Source organism: Phytophthora sojae (assembly GCF_000149755.1).
Source record: "Phytophthora sojae unplaced genomic scaffold PHYSOscaffold_9, whole genome shotgun sequence".
Taxonomy (NCBI): domain Eukaryota; phylum Oomycota; class Peronosporomycetes; order Peronosporales; family Peronosporaceae; genus Phytophthora; species Phytophthora sojae.
In genome coordinates, this window is record NW_009258123.1 from 2,590,569 (window position 1) to 2,608,379 (window position 17,811).

Consider the following 17,811-nt stretch of genomic DNA (forward strand, 5'->3'; position numbering starts at 1 on the left):
TGATTGGTGACTAACATATATGATACAGTCTAGCTCCGCCGTTAAATTAGTGAGCCGTTCGTGAAGACGGGCTACACAGCTATATGTACCTATTGGCTCGCTGATATTAGAACAAAACGATGCAGGCGATGGCCAGCCACGATGGATAGAGCCAGGTTACGAGTGCCGGTTAAGCCCTTAGTGGCGGTACAACGTCAAACATCAATTGCCCAGCGAAAGCTTTATGCTGTGAGGTTCTTTCATAACTGTATAAAATTTGCATAGCACACATCTAATGCTTGGTGATGTCCACACAAAAGCTGTAACATCATCTCAAAGCTTTGCGTTTCTGCTAGTAGCGTCCCTGGTCGACTCGGGCTCACTTTTTAAGAAGCGAATCCACCTTGAATCCAAAATAGCCCGTATCTTTAGATGCGCACCAATACAGTACAATTAGACGTGCCATGACTATTTACCGTGTACGACCTGAAGGGCGCCTCACCCTGTTGTGACATCCAGTTTTCTCGGAAATCATTTGTATTTACTAACAACAAAATATACCACGCAACTCGTACTGCCGAGATCTACCTGAATCCGGTCTCTTTTCTCAATCTAAGGTGAAACTAAAAATCTTTTTCAAAACCGGCGGAATGATTATCAAAGGTGCACGACTATTTAGGTCACACGACTAATTAGGGTGAACGGTGTACAGTTCACTGGGAGCCTTACATTCTGTAGGCCAACTTAAAATCGCTTAATAAGCAAGGTGGCATAAGCCCGTCAATGCACCGAGCCTATCCCCGTTTACCGTCATTGCAAAATCGTCATCATGGTGGGTAAGCCACGTCGCGAGTCGGTCAAGGTGGCCGAGAAGGCAGCTACGCGGGGACTAAAGCGACGTGAAGTCGTTCCCGAGACTCCTACCAGCCGTGAGAATACTGCTGGCGAAATCGCAATTGACACCGTATCAACGTATGCGAGAGTTGCCGGCGACGAGAGCTGTCGAGGCGGAGCATGGCGCAGTTGTGGTGGATAGAGTCGGAGGTATTGCTTACGGCTGACGACCAATTCATCTGGTTAACTATCTCGCGTGCATACATTTGTTTGTTTAGGTCTGCAAGCAATTTTGCGGAACAAGGGTCAAACGAATAGGCTTCAGATCCGGATGAAGCTGCTCTGGATTTCGGACCACGCGTATGGGCAGTGGAAGTTGTGCATCTATGCTGCTAACTATGTATTGTGAGTTCTACTCTAATTTTCCGATCGGGGCGGATTGAATCGACCGTGGCAAACCGCCGGTGAATCGACAAAGCACTTGGGTTGTCTATGGTCGCCCGGCTATGCCCCCTTGACTCCCTATTAAGTACGGATTGGGCTTGACATGCGGGCATAGAACCATATGTTTGTTGGCAGGCGATTCGGCAAATGACTTCATGTTTGTATTGGTCGGTTGGACAGGGGCCCCAAAACCGACCCGATTCGGCAAATTTGGCCGGAATTCACTGCAGCGGGGCTGCCGTAGCTTTGCGTCAGTGGAAGCTTAACAGACTCACAGAGTCTCAGCTTAAGATAGCCCGTTCTAATACCAGAACGTACGAGTCCGTACACCTTACGGACTCCAAGAGTCAACCCTTAACTCTTAACTGTGTGAATCTCAAACTGAATGTATTTCCCTTTATTGCGGCAGAGCCGCCTACGGTGTATATGTATCCGGTTCACTATCTAGCATAGTGAACCCTAGTCATATGCATAATCAGTGGCTCTGAAGACATGTACTGATTCTCCTACTCGTTTAGGTTAGACAGTGTATACCCACTTCGCAACCCTTCGGGTAACTCTCGTGTAACCCCGTTACATTCACAATACTACTGCGGCTGTCGTGTAGGTTTTCAAGACGTCGTACGAAGCAAACCGACAAGAGATCGACTTCCTTCCGCTGACCGCGACGCTCTGGAACCTCGAGTGTGATTCCGAGCTGCTACCAACTCCTGGTTCGATTGTCGACATTAACGAGTACACCAACCTGCAGCTCTACAACGATACGCAGTGCCAACTCACGACTCGTCTGGGCCAGCTGAGCTGGGAGCAGACCGATCTGTAAATGGATGTAGTGATAGGCTAGCCGCAGCCCCGTAGTTACATGAAAATGCATCTGATTCCATTCGGCGCACATCTGATTCGAACTCCAAATGGGTACGCTATGCGACCTTCCACCAGAGTCCAGAGGATTCATTTCCGAAGTCTCAGCGTCCAGTGTAGGTGCGTCGCCCTTAAACGAGTTATACGAAGAGCTACCTGATCACGCGCTAACACCTTCTACGTCGATAGATGACAAAGCGCCAGGGGTCTACCAACTAAAGCACCAGCGAGATGCATAGCTTGTTCAATATTATCCAAGCAAGCTTACCAGCTACGAGTGCTGACTGGGAAGCTGTTACTGCTGCGTATAATACCGCGGAGAATCCCACGGAGAAGCACAGGGACGCCATGAGTCTGAAGAGAAAGTTTCGCAGTATGTGCTTAGCGTCAAAGCACACGCGCACCGATCTAGCTAGAGCTACACGATGTGCGTTCAGGACCAGGTTAACCAGCGCAGAATCTCTGATAGGGGCGGCGCGATCGAGCCCGCATCAGGCCAGAAACCTTCGCCTGGGGGCCTTGCATCGACATAAACTATCGCTGCACCGTCGCTAGAGCGTGCAAGGCCGACGGCTCCGGAGGGAGAGCAACTGCTATTGTGGTTGGAACAGTGCGTCGCCGTACAAGGGCACTATGATGGACCCACTTCGTCACCGGAACTACTACAGCTACACAGGTTGCGTAAGGCGGATCGGAAGGCTGCACGTCGACATCACAAGGAGCTACTGCGGTACATGGGTGTGCTGAAGGTTGCTCTAGAAGGTTTAACTTCGACTTATAGCCAGCAACAGTAACCAAGCGCCAGTATAAGGATGCGCATTCACAGTGCTGAGGTAGCCCATCACGGCACTGGCCCACTAAAAGACGCAACGAGCCATCCCACTACTGTAATGGCTCGGAAACTTAATAATGATCCAGCGCCCTTCTCCACCTAAAAGCAACTCGAACCCCACATTCACATATCACTGTTACACTTCACACACACTTCACAATTTGCTCTGTACATGGCTGGACGAGGCAAGGGGGCCCAAGGCCTCGGACAAGGTGGTGCCAAGCGTCATTGCAAGATTCTCCGTGACAACATTTAAGGCATCACTAGGCCTGCGATTCGGAGGTTGGCTCGCCGCGCTGGCGTCATCCGAATGTCGGCACTCGTATACCATCAAGCTGTGCTGAGGGTCTACCTGGCCAACTTGATTCGCGATACGGTGACTTACACAGAGCACGGCAACCGGAAGACACTCACCGGCATGGACGTCGTGTACGCTTTGAAGCGCCCGGGGGAATTTCTTTACGGGTATGGTGTCTAGGCATATAGCATGTTAGTACCAGGCAGAAGTTATATCAAGCATTACGCGAATAATATAACGATGAACAATTCCATCCTGCTCAGATATACACTGTGGCAGCAGTAGACCTTTTTGAAGCCATGTCGGTTTTCACATGATAAACCGACACGACGAAACATTGTTTTTGTGCGACAATTACCATCATACCATCATTTCTTATATTTCATATTATGTATTTTTATTTTATTTATGCATTATGCATTTTACAGTGTAATTATGCAGTGTATTGCCGTTTGCAGATATTTTGGCCAACGCATGCTTATTATCTCGTCAATTATCTTGATTTTAATCCCGCCAACTCTTAATTAAGACCTAGGTCTGCTTTATATAATATATTATATCGCCAGTACTGGTCTAACATGCAAGCTTCGGACTCTGTTTTCCCGACCAAAACGCTTTTCTGCGGCTTGGAAACGCAGAAATGCCATTCTCGACGGGCCAAACCGAGTTTCTGGGCCTAAAAGCGGCCTTCACCAAAGCACAAAGGTAAAACAGCCCTCGCCTATCTCGTGTCCGCTCATAGTAAGAGACAGGCGTGGTCTATTTTAGAGGACAAAGTATTTACAAGCGGCAATAACTAACATTCAACTATCACATGTGATTATTATAATAAAGTAAAGCAAAGCAAGGTTCTTACGAACTACACCATCTAGTCGGACCCTGACTAAATGTGGTATACGATTTTTGAGGGGGAAAACTAACGTTTCAAAGTGTTCTAGTGTTCTAAGTACGGAACCACGACTATTTGCGAACGACTAAATAGCGTGAACGGTGTACGTTCCCCCCCCCGCGCCCGCCCGGGTGTGCCAATGATATCCATATTGTGCAAGCGAAGGTAAAGCAAAAGGTTGAGCTGCTTGATGTATTTTTGGAGAGAGCAGTTTATTTTTGTGTGCAGCGAATGTACCGACGTATAGCCTCGATGTCCCAGAGCCCACAGTCTCATGCGACTGTGACCGCGACAATTGGGACTTTTGGCTCCTTGCGGCTTTGTCGTTGACGCAGTTGACGCCTCAAAATGTACGTAGTCGTCGTCTCCCTTCATGGGGCTGCGATTGTGATGACGAAGCGCAAAAGTGCGAGGATGCCTTCAGTTTCAACAATACCGTCTCGCCAGTCTACCTCCATTTTCGCTTTTTAGAAGCAAGCAGTAGTTGTCTAAGCCCGCTTCTTCGTTTTCCTGATCGGCAACAAGTGCGTTCCGGTGAACACTAGCAAGAACTATGCCTTCCGGTGGTAGGCAATACGTCTAACCGATCTCGGGGGAGACGTCGACAATCACGGAGGAACCGAATACTGATGCTCGGGTAGGTGGCAGAATGACCTCTCACTCCAGCAACCAATTACGGGTCAACTTCCGCGGTGTCAGGATCTTCGCGGTGGCAGCATTTGTCGTTGGAGTTATTGGGTTGATTCTCGTATTCTTCAGCGGAAATGGCGTCCATCTATTTTCCATCGAAGTCAGCGAATTCAGCGATGCGGACCGCAAGGAGTTGCTGGACGCGTACAACTCGAGGTTCAGCAACTTCACGTCAGCCGTCAATAAAGTGATCGAGGTTGCCATCCAGCCATTGTTCGCTGTTGGCATATTGTGCCTGGGTGCCAAATGGCTCACAAGCAAAACCGGCACGAGCATTTTAGCGAGGATGTCCCCGACATTCATCGGGGCTGCGCTAGGGTTTTTGATATGCAACGGGCCGACCTCGATGAATGTCCAGCTAGTTCCCGGAGGAACGTATTTGCGGATGGCGACGGAAGATTTACAAGTAGCGCAGGTCAGTACTCCCAACGACAACTCTGCGTGGAACGTATCGCTTGACGAGAGGGCCCCAAACAACTCGGCCTTGAACACCATCTTGCGTGCTCGATATGCCCCAGCCGAAAGCCTCAATGCCACGTGTCAAATTGTACTGGGATCTGTCAGGCGTTTCGGGCTGCAGATCGATCTTCCACAAGTTGCATTTGATTATCAAGATAGCAATTGGCTATTTGACTCCCTGCCTACAGCTATTGAACCGAAAGAGACATTTGAGCTTCTCGTTCGCGGTAGCGGAGATGGCATTAGCATCGACGGCACGAAGGATTTTAGTTTTCCTGTTGATCTTGCAACAGCTCGGACAGTCTACGTCATGGCTCTTATCGAGTTGTACAGTAATCTTAGGGCTCTATGGGGTATAACTTCCCGTTTCAAAGAACGCGGCTTCCACGATTTTGTGCGCGATAGTCGAGCGGCAGCGATCGACGAGTGGGCGGGCGATACAACCGAAGTAGACGATGATGAACTTGAGGTGGGTGATCTGATGGCTTTTGCTGGCGATAACTTCATACCAGCTGCAGCCATGATGCTGCAAGACCTAGTTGGCAAAGTGCCGAACATTATCGCGGATGAAGTCGGGGCTTCCTATCAAGTGCATCAACTCGCTGACTCTCTGAGCTACGTACCGCTAACGTTGACGATTCCAATCAGCACCCTGAACGCAGCAGATGCAAACCAAACCGTCCCACTTGTTGAACGGTGTGCCCCAGACGGCTGCTTACTATACAATGATTCTATGTTTGGTACTTTCGATACAACCAATGAGATCAAACCTGTCGTCAAAGCGGCGGTGATATGTGGGACGTCAGGCTCCAATTGCCCACGGCTTCTTTCGTCTCTCGGTAAGCGAATCAGTGGGGACGAGTTCAACTTGCTATGGAGCTCGACTCAGCACCGATTCCCTAAAAGAGCAAAGCAAAGTACTCCTCGCCAACAGCTTCCCGACCGAGCTCTATGATTTTTCGGAGCTTCTTTCCGCGTACGAGGTAAACTTGGTCCCCGACGCGTTGGTCTGGAGAAAGCTGGTGCAAGTCGACAAAGCGTTTCCTATGCTGCTACCCCGTAATTATGTGAAGGTCGACCAAACCGCTCAACAATACCTGAGCGACACCAACAACCAAAGGTTTTGCTCCATGCAAGCAGATTCGTTCCTAAAGAACACCCTCAAAAATCACTTATTTGCGGAGGAAAGTCTGCAAGTGAGCTACACCGCGGGACTGCACTACATTTTCCAGTTTGGCGTCGTGCATACGATATCCTCCAGTACTGGCTAATCCGTTGTGGATTTGTCCGGGAACAGCCACGACCTGTGCAGGTGTCGATTCCATCCACCAATGCAATCCTTTCGATCATAGGTTGTTGCGGACTAGTGGCGTTGGTCCTAGCGATTGCCACGACGCACAGCCACGGGAAGTCCATTATTGAAGGCAACAGCTCTGCCCCCTTGCTCGCCGAAGCCATGATGAATACTGGCAAGTTCCCACGCACAGTGCTCAAACTCTCGGTCGAACAACGAGGTGCGGAAGGAGCCCAAGCACAGGTAATTCACATTGGCCAGGTTAAGATAGCGGCGGTAGAGTTTGTCGAGAAAAATCAACCGAGTTGATACTCCAGCGCTGGACAAGTTCGCATCGACGCACAACTTGACCCCAAATGCATACATGTGCTCTCCTCACTAGGAAAAAAATAAAAATAATCAATCACATTCGTATTCATAAATAGCTCTGGATGCAAAACAATGATGCAAAACAATGTCTTCGTTCGCACACCTGCACACACACACATTAAATGACTATCCTCGTGGAGTCGCCTGTAGAACGCGAATATTCCCAACCTCCGAGTACCCTCGCGCCCGAATGCGCCGCAGCGAGTTGTCGGACAGACGCACTGACGAGGACGAGAAGCGCATGTCGGGCATGGAAGCTGCGCGGAAGTCAATCCGATCCTGGCGTGTCTTGAGTGGCCCCATTTGCATCGCTAGAGTGGATTCTGCAACGCTGTCGAGAGCTTCGCTGACTGAGTCGAGTCCGAGGAATAGTCCCACGGACTTGTCGATGTCCAGGCCGTGGCGAGGACAGTGGTGAGCGTCCTGCGCTACCAGACGCACAAGGTCCCGCAGGAAATGCGTGAGCTCCAGCATGCGCGAGGCTCCGTACTTGTTCACGTCCAGCACGACCATCTGCCGCGCAGGTAGACGCGACTTCTTGAGCTGCTCGAAGAACGGGTGGCACGCGGGGCAGTCGCGACATTCGAGCAGCAATGCCTCGCGCAGCCGCTTGAACTCGCGGAAGCGGCGCTCCATGCGGTAGATGTCGCCGGTCTCCTGGTGGCACGTCTCAATCTCGTACACGAAGCGCGTCCTCTTGAGGGACGTGGCCGCCTCCTTTTCCTCGGGACGGAAGCGCAACACTTGCACGGCCAACGGCGTGGGCGACGGCTTGCGATCCACTTGGATCTCCACCAGCGACTGCGTCACCACGTCGACCACGCGTCTCTGGAGGAGCTGCACCATCCCAACTTGACTGCGTTGCCAGCGACTTGACTTGAGGCTTTGCGGTCAATCCGGGAATGACCCCGACGTGCAGGAAGGAAATTAGAAGATGCGCTCGTCGCGCAGGTCGCGCAAGTCGCGACGCGTATCAAAAATTCCAACTCTCGACCAATCAAGTGGGATTATCAGATTCAGCCAACCAATCACGACATCGGAATGCTTTGTACAGTAGCACCCCTTCTTTGTTTTAACAAGGATGTCCTTCGAACCTACACCATGTGCGTGGGGAAGCTCAGCAAGTCCGGCTGCAGGCGGCTCCAGGCCTCAACGAGGCGCGCGTGCTCGTCCGGGTGTGACCGCTGCAATGCCGCTGGGTCCTGCTCAAAGCAACACGGGCATGTGCGCGGTTAGTCATCCAGGAGGGGTGAGAAACGGCGGCGAGCGGCTGGGGTGGCCCGTTTCCGACCAGGTGTATCCTCGTCGGATTCAGCGTCTGGCTGACTGACCGCCAGCCCGGAAGTGCCACAGTACGCGCCAGCACCGCCAACAGGTTGACACGGCATGCATGCAACGTACCTCGGCGAAGCAGACAAAGATCGTAGCGACGATGGAGTCCAAGATCGACGACATGATCGTGCACATGGCGTAGCCGATGGAAGCGCACGCCACGAAGGTCATGACCACAACGTTGAAAGTCTCTGCAACGCGACAGACAAAACCACAAACAACCGCTCATGAGCCCACAGTCAACGCTCTCAAGACAAAATTCGGCAGCCACGTACGGCACTCTCCAGGGTGCTCCGCCAGCTCCTCCGGCGTGCACCGTAGCGTCAGGTACAGCCACGCCGACCCGATGACCCCAGAAAGCGTGCCTGTCGGAGATAGAAGCGTCGCGCAGGATCACTTGTCAATCAACCTGTCAGGCATGTCGAGCAAAGAAGCAAGCAAACGTACCGACAACCAGACATCCCACCGCGAGCACGCTCGAGATGAGCGAGTCGTTCAGCAACGCCGACCAGCCACGGTCGCGGAAGAGCTGCATGGTGTCCGATCCAGCTAGCCGAAAGTCTTTGCCGTACAGCGCCACCTGACAAAAGGCGTACTTGTTGAAGTACTGCATGTTGCGCATGACGAGCTTCACCAGGAACTCCAAAAAAGCATTAGCGCTGCCTCTGGCCTTCCGCCGCGGGGCCGAGAGCAACAGGGTGTGCAGTGCATTCAGCGCAGCAACAACGAGTGATCCAATGCAGATCGATCCGAGAGACGTCGTCAGCACGCGTGTTTGTGCTCGCTGGATTGTGTTCACATCGTGCGCACCAAACCACCACTCGCCCACCGCTCCAGCAGTAATGCAGTGCACCACATTCTTCGCAACTTGCATGAACCAGTAGAAGCTGCAACATAACATCAAATACATTAGTGCCTCGATGCTTCAAACTCTGTCGTAGTATTAGATGTCCTACGCACCTCAGCAGCATGAAGAAGAAGCACGTGTTGCCAAAAGTGCTCGAGTCATGGAGGTGGCCCACCGCCTTGGCGAGTACCCCGACGACCGCAACACCCCATACGATGACCCAAACACCTTGCGCCAATAAGGCCATGTACGCCGAGCTGATCACTCCAGGAAACACCCGCAGGATTCGCGACGCTGCAGTCAAATTGGACGCGGCGAAGGCGATCGATCGATGCACGGAGGCGTAGTACGTGACGATCGTCAGCGCGAAGAACAAATTCAGGAATCCGATGGCCTTGCCGGCCATTCCCGAGTCGTAGAAGGCTGCGAGCGACGCCACAATGAAGGCCACAATGCTGAACTTGAGTGTCCAGGTGATGACTCGCTCTGCGTGGTTCTGCAGCACCTGCAGCCACAGCGCCGACACGCCGCCGCCGATGCACGACGTCGCCAGGAAGATGAGAAAGATCTTGACGCCGTGCGACGAGTCGTCCTCATTGTGGACGGTGAAGTAGATGCTCGACACGTTCGGGAGGCCGAAGAAGAGCTATCAATTAGGCCAAATACATGCAATAAAGCCGAGAATATTGCAGTGAGCTTGTGCTCATCTGATTAGGGATTTCAACACAGAATTCCAGGTCAAGACCGTACCGCGATGAAGCTCACGGCCGCCAGATTGGCGGCAAATGCCACAGCGAAGAAATAGTCCTTGCGTTCGTCGCGGCGTCCTGCAGGGAGCTGCTGCGGCACCTTCTCCAGCAACACCTCCTCGTCCGCGCGATCCAGCTCCATGATGGTGGCGTTGCGTTCTGGTGGGAAGAAGAACAGTGGTCTCGCACCGGAGTGGCTGAAATGCTAGAACATTTAATCCAATCATGATGCGGCGGTTTCGTTGAAGTTGCCGACCATCACTCTTGAAAGTTTCCGCACTCGACGCTTGTTGCGCACTTGCGGACGCTGCTAACGACGGTCAGGATGGCGGAGCACGGCGAGTTCCTCACGAACCTGACGCTGGACGGCGTGCGCGAGGGCGCCTACATGCTGTGCAAGCACTCGGACGACCTGCTGGGCCACCACGCGCGCCAGATTTTCCGTGAGAAGGCGGCGTCCATGCGCGCCGAGAACAGCATCTTCTACTACCTCAAGGACCTCATGAAGAAGTTCGGCTCGCAGCAGCACGCGTCGAAGGTCAAGAAGACGGCGCACGGCGACCCGCAGCAGCTCGTGCTGGAGGCGCACGAGTTCCGCAAGCTCGTGGCGAGCGACCCGGCCTTTGAGAGCGCCATCCCGAGCGACCAGGTGGACGCGCTCTTCCACCGCCTCGAGTGCGACTACCAGAAGCTGCTGCTGCACAGAGACTTTGTAGAGTTCTGTTTGCTGGATCAGGACCAACTGTGCGTACCTTGATGACACCACTTCGGTGGTCTTAAGTAGCGGTTGATCCTGACATGTTCTCTTCTCTCGTTTCGTTTACGATAGCCGGTTGCTGCTATATAAGTATCGGAAGCATTTGAAAAGCTTGGACTTGACAGACAATGACATCGCAGATACCTTCAAGCGACTGGCTCCTCCTGATGGCACTGCGATGGCTCCAGAGCTGTTTCACGCGGCGATCATGCGCGACTTGGATGTTACGCTGACAACAGGGGTGGGCATCATTACATTGTCATGGTGGGTGTCAACATGCAGCTAAATGTTTCGTGGCCTTCTTGATCTGCATCTAGGAGCTTGCGTTTGTCATGGATCTTATGGACTCGGACAAGGATGGTATGGTGAAGGTCCACGACCTGGAGCTGCTACTCAAGGACGAGCGAGGAGCGGAGGAATTAATGCATCCCCCTCGAGAAAATAGCGTCGTGGATATTAAGATATCAACCAACAGTGTGGAAGAAGTTACCCTGCGGAGAGACAATTACACCCAACTGTTTCCAAAACTACAAGACGAGAGCAACGCCAGTCCGATGCATATCTGGTTTCGTACAGCAGCTAAAGAGGACGGAAAGTCTCCGATCTCCAACATCACCTATGCTACGAGCTCGCGGGATACAGAGCTTGTGTCCAAAGGTTTTACGTGCATACAACAAAATATCAACCGAAATGGCGCGTTCGGGAAGCACAAGTACATTTGGACGAGCCTGGTGCCGTCGAGTACGCAAATGACCAATGAGCTCATTGGCCTGTCACTAACAAGTGGAGATTTGAGCGACAAGAACACCGCACGATTATGGCTACCTCGTCACCGTGGATTCAAATTGGTGCCGGGGAACTTGAACGAGAAAAATCCCAAACGTGGTGTTTTCCTGTGGTTACGACGTCGTCGTGCGCTATCCACTCATGATCTTGTTCAGCCTCCGCATAATGATCTCACGATCGCATCTCCGCGATCACGAGCAAACCTGCACCGTCATATCGATGACCTGGAAGCACAAGTTCGGAAAACTCTACGAAGGAACTGTCCAATCGATCAAGACTGTTCGTTAAACTTTAATCGCCTGTTTGAGGAATTCGATCCGAAGAAGGTGCGAGCCATCACCAAGCAAGCAGTGCTTACTGGGCTCGAGGCATTTGGCATCAAAATGGACAAGAAGGTGCGCGACAGAACTCTTAGCTGCTGATGTCAACCCTCTCACACATAACATTATGTTGATCTCTGGCAGGATTTTCGACTTGTTTGGGAACGTATCAACCCATTTGGTGCGAAGGTCATTCATGTTGGTACATTTGCGCAGTTTCTAGAACTCACGGACTTCGAAATGTACGTGCGGGTTGATAATTCACCGATTGAATTGCATGTGGTAATAACATGTTGATGATGCTTTGTAGTGATGAGGTAGTCAACTCGTTACAACGAACGATGACCACACGTTTCGGATATCACGTTCCGAATTACCGGCTCATATTTCAATCATACAATACGCTCGGTGACGGCAAACTTAGCAGATCCGATTTTCAGCGTATATTTGCGACCAACCAGTTGAGCTTCACCAATAGTGAGCTCAGCAAGGTGATTCAGCGATTTGACGTCAACAAGGATGGCGTCGTCGACTACTCCGACTTTTTGAGCTACATCACCGGAATTTGCGACGCGTCAGCAAGGGCTGCCGGACGTATCGCCGAGGCCGCCGATGAATTCCGAACATGGGCCCTCGAGAAGCAAAATAAAAGGCTTGCTAAGGACGGCAATATTGACTCGGCATCTGCGTGGCGCTTGTTGAAGACAAAGCACGGTCGGCTGGATTCCGAAACTATAAACCGTATTCTCCGGCAGCGAAGGAAGCGGTTAAATGCAGACCAGATTCGTCTGCTACAAGTGTTGATGGCACCAGCAACAAACGAGGTAAACCAATCGGCGTTCCATGCTTTTGTCAATCATGTCCCGAAGAAAATGTACGTTAGTAGTAGGGTCGCGAGGGTTTGGCTATGCGTTCATCTTACCATCCTTGTTTTCCTGTGCTGTAGTTCAGCAATGCTGTACGAGTTGAAGAAGTTGGTTGGGTCCGGGCCCGTTAAGTCTGATATCGATGAGATATACAACCGTCTAAATGTCGAGGCTAACGGCAAGTTATCTCTCGTAAACTTCTCTCAGCAGCTGAATGCTCTGGCTGCAGAAAAGTCCACGCGCCAGATAGACCTGAAGGATTTGGCATACGTGGTACAGTATACAGGAGCGAATTGCGGTGGCGATGGTGCGGTGCTAATTGACAGGTTCCTAGCCGTCGTCCGTGACAACCAAGATCGCAGAAACATGAAGAGTGAGTTTGTCACGCACTACGACAGTCCCCAGTTTCTGGAGGGGGTAAATTTGCTGCGCGACGAGCTCAAACGGTGTGCCAAAACGCCTGATGGCAAATTTGACTACATGGTACCTTTTCGACTTTTCGACAAGGACAACACGGGCGAGATCGTTTTGTCAGAATTTGAGGTGGCAATTCGTGAACTCGGTGTCGACAAATATCTGACAGATCAAGAAATAAAGGGGCTGATGCGGCGGTTTGACCCCAACTCATCTGGTGCGATTGATTTTGACGAATTCCTCCGTTTCAACCTCGCCGAGTCGTCGTCTTCGTCCAGCAGAAGACTGAATATTGCTGTTCTACCAGATCCCATTCTGCAGCGTATTATTGAAGACATCATCATTAATGAGCGGCTTACGCGGGAAAATGTTGGAGCATACTGTGGTTCCATAAAACGAATGTTTGGAATTATTGACAAGGACACCACCGGCTTGGTACCAGCGAACCGCTTTGTTGAGACATTGAAGGAGATGAGTGTAGCCGTGCCGAAAGCAGACATGGATATATTGGTGAAGGAGTTCGCGGGAGAAGATGAAGCTAGCGGAGACGTTCAATACTTGCTGTTCTGTGAAGCGATTGCGCAAAAGTGCCAGCAAGGGGAAGAAGGGCAACATGTGTTGGATTCGCCACCATCAGAACTACTCAGCTTGCTGAAGACCTTGCACCAGCAGTACAATCAAGCGAAGCAAAAGCTGGAAGTAAGCGGTCACGAGTTTGACATCGATCGAGCATTCGGAGTGGAGAAGGACTCCACGAAATGCGTGTTCATGTCTATCGATGATTTCAAGGATGTGTTGTGGGCTGCGGGTGTGCACCACCCCTATTTGCGCGAAGAGCTGGAAGTCATGATGAACTGCTTTCAATTGCACCAAAACTCCGGGTTCAATGTCGCGCTATTTCGTCAGTTCCTGTCCAAAGGCCCGAGTGCATTTTTTGCTGGTAACTCCGGGGCTCTCGACAGTCATATTGACCGACTACTAGGAGAACTTCAGTCCTTCCTGTCGACGGGAAAAGACGCTGGAGCTCGGCTCTTCAGTTTGTTTTCTGAGCTAGACGCAGACTCGAGTGGATTCATTTCCCATGGCGAGTTTTTGCAGCTGCTTCAGCGAGCCGGATTTAGGCACTTCCTGAGCTCCGAAGATGAGCAACTACTACTCCAGTTCCTGGATACCAACGGTGATGGAGCAATATCATACACAGAGTTTGTTACCTTTGCCAAGCATGCGGACGAGAAACCTAAACTACTAGTCGAAAAGCAATCAAGTATCGCATCATTGCCGTCCCCAACAAAGTCGGTAGTTGCTGAAGGACCGCCTGCATCGCCAACGCTTGCCCCTGTGTCTCCAACACCGGGATCACCAGCCAAAGATTCCTCTGCTAGCTTGGGTACGAGCAGCCCAGCAAAGCCCGACACGTTTGAGCGCCCTCACGTCGCAGTATTGAATCAAATCGGCAGACTCAACAGGGTACTTCGTCCACCCTTCCCTTTCGCTAAATATTTCAGCAAGTATCGTGTGAAGCAAACTGAAGCACGGGTAAAAGTTCGAGTTTTTGAAAAGGTTATCGACAAGTTTCTGGATAGACTAGTCATTCAACGAGTGGTTTACAGCATGAAGGATATGGATATCGAGCTGCTGGTGCAGGCGTATGCTGCGACGAGCGATGATGGTGCGATGATCAACTACGAAGTGTTTTTGGGGGACGTTGCAAAAGCCCAGGAAAAAGCAGCAGCAGCTAATGCTGATAGTGACTGCAGCAGTAGTGAGAGCGATGACGAACTCTCCTGCAGCAGTGATGAAGAAGAGCGATCCACAATCAAGGTCTCTAAGGCTATCGGGTCAGTGTTACTCCAAACTATTAAGCACGCCCACAAAACAGCGGCTGAACTCGAGGCATTGAAATCGCTGTTGAGCACGCTCAATAAAGATTTGGGTGCGAAGAAGCAGGAGGCTATCAGCGAAAAGAAGATTTACAAGCTTTTGATGACTCTTGCTTTGCGGTTGCGAAACAAAGATGCGTCCAAGCTTCTGGCGTGCTTTAAGATAGAGCACTACGGTAGAACCCTCTACGAGGTCAAGCCGTTCTTGGCGGCAATCGAAGAGCAAGTGAATGTTGCCATAGGCCCACCGAAGGAGAAAGCTGCGCCTGCTACACCTGTTGTTTCACCTCCCGTTGAAGTGAAACCAATTGCTCCTGCAGCTGCCACACCCCCAACGCTCGAACCCGCTCTCGCAAAAAAGATCTACCGGTGCTTTCTAGCGGCAGCACAGCATAATATCAGCGGTCGAAGGCTACTGGAAAAGTGTGATGTTGCGAAGACCGGCAAGCTGACATTGTTGGAATTTCAGACAATACTGCGTTTGATGGGATGTAAGCTCACCGACGCCGAGCTGGAGGCGGTAAAGACTGCTCTTGGCGACCCAAAGTCGGCACAAATTAACTACAGTATTCTTGTGCAGCAAATGGGACCGGATCGCCAACACCGACCACGCAAGGCGCGAGCCATAAGCGCTGAGATTCTTAACTTCGATCGTGTGCCCGAATACTCAGAAAAACTGCAGTCATGCCAGATCCCAAGTCCTGTTGCTGCTGCCCGTGCATATCGGCCCGAGCCTGGGTATGCCCAAAAGGAATCCACGCGCGCCCCATTGTCTTTTGAAGAAGCCAAGCGAATTGATAGCTTCGTCACGCAGTTCTTTTCCGAGCTTCTACATATGCGGCAAATCGATTCAGCGAGGTTGCACCAAAGTTTTGAGCCCTACGATATCAAGAGCTCAGGGTTCATTTCAATTGACGCATTCCACTCGGTGATGAGGAAGCTCGATATCTTCTTGCCGGCCGACGTGTCGTCGTCGGTGATATCGCGGTTTACCGCGGTATCTGGAGAAAAGTTTGACTACGTTGATTTTGGCCAAGTTGTTGCTTCTGGTCTTCAACCCAAGCCGATGCCGCCCCAGGTACACCCTACACCAGTCCAGCTTAAGCCCATGACGCTGCAAGTGCAACCTCCACCTCCAATTGTTCAGTCGACGCCTGCCGTGGATGCCGTGCGTGCTGCTCCACCAGGCAATCAAAGTGAGCAAGTAGCTGCAACTCAGAGCTCGAGAGGGAACCACCCAGAGGTATGTCAACAGCGCCAAATCGGTTCAACGCATCGCTAACTAGTTATTGTGCATGTTATTCAGGTGTTCAAGCTAAACCTGCCAGCCATCGAAACTGAACTCAGTGCAAAACTACCAGAGCCCCAGCTCAAACGAATCCCATCCAAACGCAGCGGAGAAGAAAGCGGCTGGAGATGTCCTGTATGCTTTCACCAACAGACAAGAGTCACAGCTACTTGTGAAATCTGTGCTGCTCAGAACCCGGCATCCGTCGAGTTTCAAAGTTTGCTCCAATGCTCTGCGTGCGGATTCCGGAACAAGCCAGACGCGCGTACATGCGAGTTGTGTACCGTAACACTACGGCGCTCAATGTCTCACTCCAATACCTGGAGGGCATGTTCATCATCCAAACATTCGGGCACCTCGCAAACTGCAGTTCCATGCGATGGTTGGCTGGCGTAGAATCTCAGATATGCTCGGCAAGGTAACAAAGTTTTCATTTTTTTGGCTCGTTTTCACGGGATTCGATGATAGTTTTTGTACTTGTTCGTGGCGAAGTCGAAGTCGCACTGTGGTGAGGTGATGCGGAATTTTTTCTTCTTTTGAACGATGAAGTTGTATCGCGTTCGCTGGACCCACCAAATTTCGTAATCGCCCCTGCAAATAGTTCGTGTGCGGTCTCCTTTGAAGAACAGCGGCAGTGTAGTGGTGCGAAATCCACTAGGATACTGACCAAACAGCCGTGTTTGACTCAAAATGGCCTCATTTCCTGGTTCGTGCAGCTCAAGGAACGTGCCACAGTGGTTTGACAGTTCGTAGGCTCCACCACATTGAACGATGTAGCTGTTCTGCATGAATCCGACTGCCACGCATGTATCCCGTTTACGGCCGTCGACATTGTAGCAAGACGCGAGGGCATTGATAGAGTCATTGTAGTCCCAGCAGGCAGGTCGCACCACTTCGTCCATCGGCACCAGCGCACGCAGTCGCCCAATGCACCCCGAGTTGGTGTAATTCTTCGTGATCGTCAGTCCGGTAGGGCTCAATGTCTTTTGAAGGCGGTAAGGCACCAAGTCATCGTCAAGATAGCAATTCTGGTCGAAGATCGAGGGGCGGTCGCCGATTCGACTCACCGACACATCGAGCGTTGCGCCAGACTCATCCACGAGAGAAACTTGTTCCGCTACGGTGGCCGACGAGTCCACATAGGCTGGTTCTCCGAAACGATCTACACAGCAGTCGACGGCGTGGTTACGGCACGGATCCAGCAGCAGGCCCATCACGTACTCAGTCGGTTCGACAAAGCTAGAGAGAACACACACCACAGCAAATGAAGGATCGTTAGACAAAAGGACTCAGTAACTCCTGGGCGAGATGTCCGAGAAGCACCTGTAGATGTCAGTGTTGATGGTGGCATTCGGGTCACGAGTGTCGATTTCCACCTCCAATTCTTGCTGTTCCTCGGCGTAGGCGCGGTCTTCGAGCTCATCGCCTTTGTCAGGCGCAACGATGGTCTGCGTTGCAGCATCCGACGTCAACGCAGACACCGACGCGATCGGGTTCATCGCTATAAAGAGAAGTGCGATCAGCGCCGGAGCATTCATCTTCATCTTAGCCGACCCTGTCGAAGATTTTGAAATGGCCGTCCGACGATTCAGCGCGTCCTTCCAGCGGTCGCTATCACTAGCG

General features: G+C 51.6%; 8 protein-coding genes across 8 annotated transcripts; 5 read left to right on the top strand and 3 right to left on the bottom strand.

Annotated features, from left to right (window-relative positions):
• Positions 1-929: 929 nt before the first annotated feature.
• Positions 930-2,080, top strand: PHYSODRAFT_522144 (hypothetical protein; the record flags this gene model as incomplete). The annotated part of the gene is made up of 4 exons (XM_009536756.1): positions 930-1,023; positions 1,101-1,188; positions 1,569-1,644; positions 1,865-2,080. Coding segments are annotated over 4 exons (474 nt in total), but the record flags the coding sequence as incomplete, so codon positions are not given.
• Positions 2,081-2,335: 255 nt separating this feature from the next.
• On the top strand, positions 2,336-2,969 carry PHYSODRAFT_355845 (hypothetical protein). The gene has a single exon (XM_009536757.1). It carries the CDS (start codon positions 2,350-2,352, stop codon positions 2,671-2,673), a length of 324 nt encoding a protein of 107 aa, XP_009535052.1. The 5' UTR covers positions 2,336-2,349; the 3' UTR covers positions 2,674-2,969.
• Positions 2,970-3,122: 153 nt separating this feature from the next.
• PHYSODRAFT_256365 (hypothetical protein) lies at positions 3,123-3,428 on the top strand (the record flags this gene model as incomplete). Its single annotated transcript, XM_009536758.1, has 2 exons — positions 3,123-3,174; positions 3,208-3,428. 2 exons carry the CDS (start codon positions 3,123-3,125, stop codon positions 3,426-3,428), a joined length of 273 nt encoding a protein of 90 aa, XP_009535053.1.
• A 1,358-nt stretch (positions 3,429-4,786) lies between these two features.
• Positions 4,787-6,889, top strand: PHYSODRAFT_305442 (hypothetical protein; the record flags this gene model as incomplete). The annotated part of the gene is made up of 3 exons (XM_009536759.1): positions 4,787-6,125; positions 6,166-6,482; positions 6,548-6,889. 3 exons carry the CDS (start codon positions 4,787-4,789, stop codon positions 6,887-6,889), a joined length of 1,998 nt encoding a protein of 665 aa, XP_009535054.1.
• A 186-nt stretch (positions 6,890-7,075) lies between these two features.
• On the bottom strand, positions 7,076-7,795 carry PHYSODRAFT_521464 (hypothetical protein; the record flags this gene model as incomplete). The annotated part of the gene is made up of 1 exon (XM_009536760.1): positions 7,076-7,795. One exon carries the CDS (start codon positions 7,793-7,795, stop codon positions 7,076-7,078), a length of 720 nt encoding a protein of 239 aa, XP_009535055.1.
• Positions 7,796-8,043: 248 nt separating this feature from the next.
• PHYSODRAFT_521580 (hypothetical protein) lies at positions 8,044-10,019 on the bottom strand (the record flags this gene model as incomplete). The annotated part of the gene is made up of 7 exons (XM_009536761.1): positions 8,044-8,151; positions 8,241-8,275; positions 8,347-8,472; positions 8,557-8,646; positions 8,729-9,168; positions 9,242-9,774; positions 9,879-10,019. The coding sequence occupies 7 exons, from the start codon at positions 10,017-10,019 to the stop codon at positions 8,044-8,046; spliced, it is 1,473 nt and encodes a 490-aa protein (XP_009535056.1).
• Positions 10,020-10,202: 183 nt separating this feature from the next.
• Positions 10,203-16,584, top strand: PHYSODRAFT_521908 (hypothetical protein; the record flags this gene model as incomplete). The annotated part of the gene is made up of 9 exons (XM_009536762.1): positions 10,203-10,621; positions 10,707-10,875; positions 10,952-11,815; positions 11,885-11,982; positions 12,051-12,614; positions 12,687-14,316; positions 14,428-15,555; positions 15,652-15,939; positions 16,207-16,584. The coding sequence occupies 9 exons, from the start codon at positions 10,203-10,205 to the stop codon at positions 16,582-16,584; spliced, it is 5,538 nt and encodes a 1,845-aa protein (XP_009535057.1).
• A 53-nt stretch (positions 16,585-16,637) lies between these two features.
• On the bottom strand, positions 16,638-17,726 carry PHYSODRAFT_521707 (hypothetical protein; the record flags this gene model as incomplete). Its single annotated transcript, XM_009536763.1, has 2 exons — positions 16,638-17,427; positions 17,512-17,726. 2 exons carry the CDS (start codon positions 17,724-17,726, stop codon positions 16,638-16,640), a joined length of 1,005 nt encoding a protein of 334 aa, XP_009535058.1.
• Between the last annotated feature and the right edge of the window lie 85 nt (positions 17,727-17,811).

Coding starts and splice junctions, on each gene's coding strand:
- PHYSODRAFT_355845 (XM_009536757.1), top strand. CDS start 2,350: ATGCATAGCTTGTTCAATATTATCCAAGCAAGCTTACCAGCTACGAGT.